At 47.7% G+C, this 10,509-nt stretch overlaps 1 protein-coding gene across 2 annotated transcripts; it reads left to right on the top strand.

Annotated features, from left to right (window-relative positions):
• Window positions 1-37: 37 nt before the first annotated feature.
• LOC120043834 (far upstream element-binding protein 2-like) lies at window positions 38-9,552 on the top strand. Of its 2 annotated transcripts, XM_038988430.1 has the most exons (18): window positions 38-241; window positions 777-882; window positions 1,022-1,081; window positions 1,874-1,910; window positions 2,075-2,133; window positions 2,558-2,629; window positions 2,759-2,816; window positions 3,008-3,179; window positions 3,471-3,569; window positions 3,741-3,848; window positions 4,009-4,111; window positions 4,263-4,387; window positions 4,758-5,069; window positions 5,278-5,372; window positions 5,521-5,600; window positions 6,135-6,356; window positions 6,699-6,874; window positions 7,077-9,552. In XM_038988430.1, the coding sequence occupies exons 1-18, from the start codon at window positions 116-118 to the stop codon at window positions 7,083-7,085; spliced, it is 2,019 nt and encodes a 672-aa protein (XP_038844358.1). In that variant the 5' UTR covers window positions 38-115; the 3' UTR covers window positions 7,086-9,552. The 2 variants fall into 2 exon arrangements, with proteins under 2 accessions (XP_038844358.1, XP_038844359.1); XM_038988431.1 differs by lacking the exons at window positions 6,699-6,874; window positions 7,077-9,552 and having other exon boundaries at window positions 6,074-6,158.
• The last annotated feature ends 957 nt before the right edge of the window (window positions 9,553-10,509 follow it).

Raw genomic sequence — 10,509 nt, 5'->3', positions numbered from 1 at the left:
GGTTGCTTTCCCCTCCCGGAATATTTGATCGTCTGACTTCCCGCTCCTGCGCAGTCTGACCTGGCCTAAACACCACTTTAACTTTCGTATTTTCTTCTATCTCCCCTCCGCAAACATGTCGGAGTACAGCTCGGTACCGGCACCCGGGGCTGGAGCTCCTCTCGGCGGACATCTAGCTATCGGTAACGGTGGTGGAATAAAAAAAGATGCCTTTGCAGACGCGGTACAACGGGCCCGGCAGGTGAGACAGAAGCGGGAGGCATTGTAGCAATGCGCGTGAGCGCCACTGGGAAGGGGTGAAGAAAATGTGACTATTGTCTTGTTTCGTGGTTGTTAGCTTGCAAAGCTGGCTGACTATGTTTGGCGAGCAATCAATACGGTTGCCAGTTATGATTATTATAGCTACCTAGTTAACGTTATAAGTTAAGTGAATTTGAAGACCCAGTTGACGTGCCACTGCAGAAATACCGTTATGATGTTGTTACCAATGCATGCAAGTTGAGTTAGCCGTCTCCCAATGTTGTTGTGCTGTTGAGAGCTGGCTGCTTCTGCTGCATGCAAAGACAAAGTCCTGATGACAGACAAGCGGGCTCCGAGCCCTCAGCGTGTCTGTGTTTTCGAGTGCATTCCCAACAAAGTATATATCCTTGACATCATTTGATTGACATCATTCAGCTCACAAACAATTAGCATCTCATGTAATATTCTCATCATGTCATGATATGCTCTTTGAATATCTGTTATGTGTTCAAGTGACTTCAACTTTTGTGCATCAGATTGCTGCCAAGATTGGTGAATGTGCAGGGGTAGCCCCTATGAACAACATCAATGCACCAGACGTCTTTCCCTTCACAGCACAGAAACGACAGCTGGAGGACCCAGGTACACACACACACACACACTACTGGGGACTGTGAAAGGGCCACTGCCAATGTGAACGTCTGATAACTGGAGTGTGTGCACACAGATTATTGTGAGATCAGATTCAACCTTTGTTTACTTGTTTTTTTTCTTCCCACAGATCAACCTGAGAGCAAGAAAATGGCTCCACAGAGTGACGTGGACTCAGCCACAGCTCTCTGTAAGTTGCTCTTCCTCATGTCTCCTACTACCTACTAAACCTGCTCCATGTCTTACATGAATGTCAACTGTCTCCCCTGGTCTGTCTGTACTGTCCTCTCCCCTGGTCTGTCTGTACTGTCCTCTCCCCTGGTCGGTGTCTGTACTGTCCGGCCCCTCTCCCCTGGTCGGTGTCTGTACTGTCCGGCCCCTCTCCCCTGGTCTGTGTCAGTACAGTTTCACCACTCTTCCCTGGTCGGTGTCTGTACTGTCCGGCCCCTCTTCCCTGGTTGTTGTCTGTACTGTCCGGCTCCTCTTCCCTGGTCTGTGTCAGTACAGTTTCACCACTCTTCCCTGGTCTGTGTCTGTACTGTCCGGCCCCTCTTCAATGGTCTGTATCTGTACTGTCCGGCCCCTCCTCCCTGGTCTGTGTCAGTACTGTTTCACCACTCTCCCCTGGTCGGTGTCTGTACTGTCCGGCCCCTCTTCCCTGGTCTGTGTCAGTACTGTTTCACCACTCTTCCCTGGTCGGTGTCTGTACTGTCCGGCCCCTCTCCCCTGGTCTGCGTCTGTACTGTCCGGCCACTCTTCCCTGGTCGGTGTCTGTACTGTCTGGCCCCTTTCCCCTGGTCTGTGTCAGTACTGTTTCACCACTCTTCCCTGGTCGGTGTCTGTACTGTCCTGCCCCTCTCCCCTGGTCTGTCACTGTGAGCATCACCTGTGTTTGTCTTGTCCTCATTTTGCAGTGTGTCAGTAATCTGAGCCCTGTCCTCTCTCTATATATCTCTCTTTCTTTCTCTCTTTCCTTTTACAGCTATCGGAGCCCAACTGGCAGCACTGGCCCAGCAGAGGCAAGTCATTAGCATCATTTTATCCATAACAATCCAAGTAGGTCTCTAAAATGAAGTGAAATAGTATTGGGGATTGGAATTAGTTCTTCAGCAGAAGATTAATGGTGACAATATGTTGACGATTTGGATAACGAACTGTTGTGCTTTGCTTCTCTCTCCCACAGTGCCAGGCTCACAACCACCTCAGAGGAGTACAGTGTTCCTGATGGAATGGTGGGACTCAGTAAGTGCACTTTCTCCAAATGCCACTTTATATAATGTTTACATACCCTACATTACTCATCTCATATGTATATACTGTACTCTATACCATCTACTGCATCTTGCCTATGCCGTTCGGCCATCGCTCATTGATATATTTTTATGTACATATTCTTATTCATTCCTTTACACTTGTGTGTGTGTATAAGGTAGTTGTTGTGAAATTGTTAGATTAGATTACTTGTTAGATATTACTGCATGGTCGGAACTAGAAGCACAAGCATTTAGCTACATTTGCATTAATATCTGCTAACCATGTGTATGTGACAAATACATTTGATTTGGATTCGTTTTTTCGTGTTCATGTGTTGAATTTGAACATTACTGGACACATCATGAACATCATAATCAATAAAAATTACAACTCTCCTCTTCCTCTCCTCCAGTCATTGGCCGGGGCGGAGAACAGATCAACAAGATCCAGCAGGAATCAGGCTGCAAGGTTCAGATAGCCCCAGGTGAGGGACTGTGGAAAGTGTGGCCTTTATAGTCAATGGTTAGGAGCAGAGCTATAGTTGAACTCTTCATCTGTTTTTATGGTTGTGTGTGTGCGCGTGTGTGTGTTATTGACTGTTGGTTGTTTTCAGACAGTGGAGGTTTACCAGAGAGGAGTGTCTCTCTCACAGGGTCCCCAGACTCCGTACAGTAAGTGAGATCCTACTAGCTAATTGTGATATTTTTGTATTGTTATCACAAGATGCTGTTCACCTCTAGCCACTGAATTTACACAGCTCTATCTTTATGTATGGCATATCTCTGTAGTTCCACTATTAATGTGTGCTATTGCACTCATCAGTTGAGTTGACCCACCCCCCTCTCTCTTCCACTCTGACTAGGAAAGCCAAGATTTTATTGGATGAGATTGTGTCTCGGGGGAGGGGCACGCCCCCCTCATCCTTCCACGAGGCGACCAATGGACAGAGTGGCTCAGGGCAGGAGATGATGATTCCCGCAGGCAAGGCTGGCCTCATCATCGGCAAGGGAGGGGAGACCATCAAACAGCTACAGGTATATACAGACAGTCAGTCGGCCTCACCAGTAGCCAGAGAAGTGTTCCACAACACATTGAGGCGTGTGTTTTGAGATGTTGACAGTTTCATCGCAAACAGGCTGATGTGTGCAGTCATGCAAATTACTTTTTTGGTTGTTAAATCTACAGAGCAAGCATGAAAGAAATATAAGCAGGAAACTCTCGTATCTCATTACACAAGTATTTCATGGACCATGTGAGTGTTGTGAATTGTTGCCATCAGTAGGTTGAGCAGAGCTGACCATGCTGTCTGTCTGCGGCGTTGACAGGAGCGAGCAGGAGTGAAGATGATCCTGATTCAGGACGCGTCTCAGGGACCCAACATGGACAAGCCCCTGCGCATCATCGGGGAGCCATACAAAGTGGAGGTAACACAAGGCCTTGCTACAATCTGCATCCCATATTGAATTGGCATGCTGTACTGCAGCTCTGCAGATGGGGGATTTGGTAGCAACTTTTGATGTGCTAATAGCTGTTCTCCCTAAGGAGACTTAATAAAGTTGTTTGAATTTGAATATCTGTCCTGTGGGTCTGCTCAGCAAGCCATGGAGTTGGTGCAGGAGATACTGAGGGAGAGGGATCAGCCTGGCTTCGGAGACAGGAACGAGTACGGCTCCCGCATGGGGGGAGGTGGAAGAGCCATGGACGTAAGTGAGAGGGATCTGTGTGTGTGTGTGTGTGTGTGTGGAGAGGGACTCACATTCCCCATCACAGGTCTGATGTTTTATTCGTAAGAGAGTGAGCACCTTCCTTTAGCTATCAATCTAATCTATTTGGCACTGTCTAACCTGCTCTCTGATTGGCTAGGTTCCAGTGCCGCGACACTCTGTCGGGGTGGTGATTGGTCGCAACGGGGAGATGATCAAGAAGATTCAGAACGACGCAGGAGTTAGGATACAGTTTAAACCAGGTATATAACGTTTCATAGTCATGTCATATGAACTACTGCTACTCAACTCATTTACACAGTTTAACCACAAGTTCTGTGGTGTCTACTAACAAGCTCTACATTCTGTATGTGGTGTTGCACAAGACTCAGAGGAAATGTCCTGTCTTTGTAGATGATGGCACAGGTCCAGATAAGATGGCCCACATCATGGGCCCACCAGACTGCTGTGACAATGCTGCCCAGATCATCCAGGAGCTACTGCAGAGCATCAGGGTCAGAGAGGAGGGAGGACAGGAGGTACATACCTCACACACGCACGTAGAGTATCTGAAAAACAGCCACTGCTCACACGCTAGCTTGGAACTGTTTACATACAAGTGTATTGGAGCTGCCATGATGCCGTGCCTTGTGGAACATACAACACTCAACGCATTTAGTGAACCACTGGAACATTGTAAACAAATGGACTCCATAACCTAGACAAATGATAGTCCTAGTGTTAGAGCATTCCCACAATTCCCCATACAGTACATTACTGTTATTAGGAGGTAAATATCCTCATCTTAAACAAACTCTGACTTTCTGACGTCCAGGACCAGAACTTAAATATAAATTGTATTAAGACCCTCTTTCTCTCGCTCTCTCTTCCACCCTCCTTCCTTCTCAGGGTCCTCCCGGGCCTCCAGGCATGTCCCCGAGTGGTGGCGGCAGGGGCCGCAGCCGAGGGGGCCAGGGGAGCTGGGGTCCCCCTGGTTGTGGAGGAGGGGAGATGACTTTCTCCATTCCGGCCCACAAGTGTGGCCTGGTGATCGGACGGGGCGGGGAGAACATCAAGGCCATCAACCAGCAGACTGGGGCCTTTGTGGAGATCTCCCGCCAGCTGCCCCCCAACGGGGACCCTAACTTCAAGCTCTTTGTCATTCGAGGCTCTCCGCAGCAGATAGATCACGCCAAGCAGCTCATCGAGGACAAGATCGAGGTATGCAGGGTTCCTGCTCAGGGTAAGGAGGAAAGGGCGGAAGGATGGATGGATGGGTTTGTGGTGTTGGAAAACTCATTTGGGGAAATGGACATGATTGGTTCAAAGCACAATCAATGGAGTCAAACTGGCGATTTAATTTGCTTTCAGTCTTTTCACCATAGATGTGAACATAATGTCCATGCATCTAACTGGTTGTGCTTTCCAGGGTCCCCTCTGTCCTGTTTGTCCAGGTCCTGGTGGACCAGGCCCCATGGGTCCCTATAATCCTGATCCCTATAACCCAGGAGCCCCTGGACCACAGTGAGTGGAGACTGGAAATGTAGTCATCACAAACTCTGGCTTTTACAAGCCTCTACTGGCTAAAATGTTACATTACAACGATACAATCATTGATTGGACCAATGGAAGTATACTGAGTAGTAACTGGGTTTTCTCTATCCCCCCCAAGTGGAGGTTTTCATGGCTACCCCCCACAGGGCTGGGGCAACACCTACCAGCAGTGGCAGCCCCAAGCACCCCACGACCCCAGTGAGTGACCTGCAACATTGACCTTTCAGACCCTCACTGTGGACAGGAAATGGTTACATTGGAACTATAACTTTCAATGGCCTCCCAATGTTTTCTCTCGCTGTAATCACTTATTTGAAAGACTGAGAAAGGGAAAGCAATATGGAGTCAACTCCACCCAGCCTACCAGTGGTCTCTTTTGGGCTTTCCTACCATATAGTTTTATCTCCTTGTCATTTCAAAACAGTGGTTACAACAGAGAGCAGGCTTTAGTTAGCCTGGTCCCAGATATGTTTCTGCTGTCTTGCCAACTCCATTGTCTGGTGTCACAATGTCCATAGGAGTACAGCACAAACTGGGGCCAGGCTAGCTTTTAGTGGTACATAACCCTGCAACTATTATCAAAATCATCTGTGATGGGAGAATGTCTTTCTGTGTTGGCTATTGATAATAACTCACCCTATCTCTCTCTGCCCCCTGGTTTCTAAGCACAGGCAGGTAGCAGGGCACGCTCAGCCCTATGAGGACCTCACCTCCAACTGCCATCTTTTTTAGGCAAGGCAGCCGGTGCCGCGGACCCTAACGCAGCCTGGGCAGCCTATTATGGCCAGTACTACCAGGGAGGGCAGCCAGGGGGAGCAGGGCCCGGCCAGCCCCCCACCAACCCCACCGCTGGTGGCCCAGCACCTGGAGACCAGCCCCAGGCCAGCCAGACCCCTGGGGGCCAGCCTGACTACACCAAGGCCTGGGAGGAGTACTACAAGAAGATGGGTGTTGGTGAGACCACTGGTCTACTATAGTTACTAGAATAACACCACAGGAGGAAAGACGGCAGTTGTTTCCCTCTTAGAATAGGAAAGATGGGCACTGTCTAATTTTGTCATTTTAGACAGTGTCTATCTTTCCCATTTAATTTTGTATCGAGGCGTATAGCTGTCTACTGTTGTGGGCTGTTGACTACGCTTGACTTTAGATTACTTTCAAGGTCTAAAATCATCTGACAAACTTTAATTTTGAAGTGAACCAGCGCTGTAAGAACATGAATCTTTCATGTTAACCTTGTCGATCATAGCATATCTCTTCTTCATCCATAAGACCCCCTCTCCTCTGCTCCCCCAGCCCAGGCAGGAGGCTCTGCAGCAGGGCCAGGAGCAGCAGGTGCCCCAGCAGCCCCAGGTGGAGGCCAGCAGGACTACAGTGCAGCCTGGGCAGAGTACTACAGGCAGCAGTCTGCTTACTACGGCCAAACAGGACAGGCCCCAGGACAGCCTGCCACCCCTCAGCAAGGCCAGCAGGTAAAGTTACACTCTGTGTGTACTGTGAGAGTACTCAGATGTGTATGTCTAACAAGTTGTGTTTTGTATATTGCCTAGGTGTGTGCGTTCTGTCCTGAGGTGTACTGTCCTGGGTTGCAGTCTGTTTTTGTCATCCAGGCTGAAGATGTTACTGGTTGTTGTGGTTCTGACTCGGTACTCTTACTCTGTTCTGTCTCTCCAGACACAGTGAGCGGCTCGGCTGAGACTCATAAAGAGCGAGAATAAAGAAAGGCTACTACCACTTAACCCGACCAGTCAACAGAATCCGGCCATTTTTTTTGAATTTTATTATATCTATATTTTTTGTTCTGAAGGGATTGTGCTGGCAGTCCTTTCCCTGTCCCTCCCCTTTCCCCATCCACCAACTCACCACTTGTTTAAATAAATATGCGAAGAGAAACTATTGCTTTGCTTGTGAGCTGAATAATGGGATGGATTTCTAGTTGTCTTTCATTTTGGTTCCCTGAAATCTTCCCTTGTTTTTTCCGTCATCTGTCAATAAAAACATGAACTTGGAAGATTTGAACTCTGAACCATGAAAGCCAGATTTACTTCCGGAAATGCTCATCACTCACCCAATGAAATCGCACTTTCCCCTTTTTTTATTTTATTTACCACAGCCAAACTGTCTATTCAAGTGACTTACTTCTAGTCCTACACTACTAATACTGCATTTACTGAAATTAACATTTATTTATAAAGATTACAATTAATTACATGAATGGTAAAATGATTAAGAGTGGGAGGTTTTGCTTTTCATTGCTTGGTAGTTTGATTTCTCCTTCATTTGGAACATTCCCATCACCTAAGTTGCTTGGTCTTCATACATTTTGAGCTTTGGTTTTGATTTTATGTTCTGTGAATTATATTTTTTGTTTTCCGTGTGTGTGTGTGTGACTGTACAGTGTTTAGAATGTGTCCCCACAAGTGATGATAAACGTGCGTGTCTGTATGAATGTGGTTGCACAGCGGAAGACTTCAGTGATTGTGGAACGCTAGTTAACATAGCCACGGGTATATCTACAGTGTGAAGTTACCTACTGCAAACATCACATAACACTAGTCTGTTTAACTCAACCTGTTGCACGGGAGACGAACGGTGTTAGAAGTTTTAGTTTCCTTGATCTGTGACACGGTCTTCTACATTGTACGTTTTTGTTTTTTATTTTTCAATTGTTTTGAATAAAGTTCCAATAAGAGATGTCCTGACCTCCCACCAGTTAGATCACCTTCTGATGGGATGTCCTGACCTCCCACCAGTTAGATCACCTTCTGATGGGATGTCCTGACCTCCCGCCAGTTAGATCACCTTCTGATGGGATGTCTGACCTCCCGCCAGTTAGATCACCTTCTGATGGGATGTCCTGACCTCCCACCAGTTAGATCACCTTCTGATGGGATGTCCTGACCTCCCACCAGTTAGATCACCTTCTGATGGTCTGTCCTGACCTCCCACCAGTTAGGTCAACTTCTGATGGGATGTCCTGACCTCCCGCCAGTTAGGTCACCTTCTGATGGGATGTCCTGACCTCCCGCCAGTTAGATCACCTTCTGATGGGATGTCCTGACCTCCCGCCAGTTAGATCACCTTCTGATGGGATGTCCTGACCTCCCGCCAGTTAGATCACCTTCTGATGGGATGTCCTGACCTCCCGCCAGTTAGATCACCTTCTGATGGGATGTCCTGACCTCCCGCCAGTTAGATCACCTTCTGATGGGATGTCCTGACCTCCCGCCAGTTAGATCACCTTCTGATGGGATGTCCTGACCTCCCGCCAGTTAGATCACCTTCTGATGGGATGTCCTGACCTCCCGCCAGTTAGATCACCTTCTGATGGGATGTCCTGACCTCCCGCCAGTTAGATCACCTTCTGATGGGATGTCCTGACCTCCCGCCAGTTAGATCACCTTCTGATGGGATGTCCTGACCTCCCGCCAGTTAGATCACCTTCTGATGGGATGTCCTGACCTCCCGCCAGTTAGGTCACCTTCTGATGGGATGTCCTGACCTCCCGCCAGTTAGATCACCTTCTGATGGGATGTCCTGACCTCCCGCCAGTTAGATCACCTTCTGATGGGATGTCCTGACCTCCCGCCAGTTAGATCACCTTCTGATGGGATGTCCTGACCTCCCGTTTCCCTGAAATACCGGTTGGAGGATTCCCAGAATCAGGAGGGAATAAGCAGGAAATCCAGAATCCTCCAACCCGAATTTCTGGAAAACCAGGGAATTTATTGAAAGTTCCTGGAATTTTGCAACCCCTAACTATGGTCCCTGGTCAGGGAAAAACTCCTATTCAGAGTGAGTTTTAAGGTTGCACTGGAATAAGCTATGGTTGAAGTCATGAGTAAGATGGCAATTTATGGTTGTTAAGGTTAACCTCAGGGTCATGTTCATAAGGGACTAACAGACTGGAACAGGGAGGGACTACCTGGACTTGTCCAATAAGTGCAAATTTTCTTTTGCAAAACGTTTTGGTACGGTGTGCCCAAATGAACATGGCCCAGACATGTTGAATCACTAACTCTTGAGGAAGAATGGCAGCTTGGGCACTGTATTGGAGTCTGCATTTTGCAGGGCACAGTGTTGATATTGTGAATAAAATGACCACCAGCAGCAATATTCTGTTGAATTAAAAGGGTGAAAAGTCAACATATTTTTAAACTTGTGTGTCCAGTTTTGTTTCTGTTAGTGTGTTCCATAATGCTTTATCAAGGAGCAAGACTAGTGTTTGGGCTCCCGAGTGTCGCAGCGGTCTAATCAAATCAAAGTTTATTTGTCACATGCGCCGAATACAACAGGAGTAGAACTTACAATGAAATGCCTACTTACAGGCTCTAACCAACAGTGCAAAAAAGGTATTAGGTGAACAATAAGTAAGTAAAGAAATACAAAAACAGTAAAAAGACAGTGAAAAATAACAGTAGCGAAGCTACATACAGGCACCGGTTAGTCGGGTTGATTGAGGTAGTATGTACATGTAGATATGGTTAAAGTGACTGCATATATGATGAACAGAGAGTAGCAGTAGCGTAAAAGGGGGTGGCAGGACACAATGCAGATAGCCCGGTTAGCCAATGTGCGGGGGCACTGGTTGGTCGGGCCAATTGAGGTAGTATGTACATGAATGTATAGTTAAAGTGACTATGTATATATGATAAACAGAGTAGCAGCAGCGTAAAAGCGTGGTTGGGGGGGGCACACAATGCAAATAGTCTGGGTAGCCATTTGATTACCTGTTCAGGAGTCATATGGCTTGGGGGTAAAAACTGTTGAGAAGCCTTTTTGTCCTAGACTTGGCACTCCGGTACCGCTTGCCACGGGGTAGTAGAGAGAACAGTCTATGACTGGGGTGGCTGGGGTCTTTGACAATTTTTAGGGCCTTCCTCAGACACCGCCTGGTGTAGAGGTCCTGGATGGCAGGCAGCTTAGCCCCAGTGATGAACTGGGCCGTACGCACTACCCTCTGTAGTGCCTTGCGGTCGGAGGCCGAGAAATTACCGTACCAGGCAGTGATGCAACCAGTCAGGATGCTCTCGATGTTGCCGCTGTAGAACCTTTTGAGGATCTGAGGACCCGTGCCAAATCTTTTTAGTTTCCTGAGGGGGAATAG

This window comes from Salvelinus namaycush, chromosome 3, assembly GCF_016432855.1.
Source record: "Salvelinus namaycush isolate Seneca chromosome 3, SaNama_1.0, whole genome shotgun sequence".
In the NCBI taxonomy this organism is placed as follows: Eukaryota; Metazoa; Chordata; class Actinopteri; order Salmoniformes; family Salmonidae; genus Salvelinus; species Salvelinus namaycush.
This window is presented reverse-complemented; position numbering and strand designations above follow the sequence as displayed.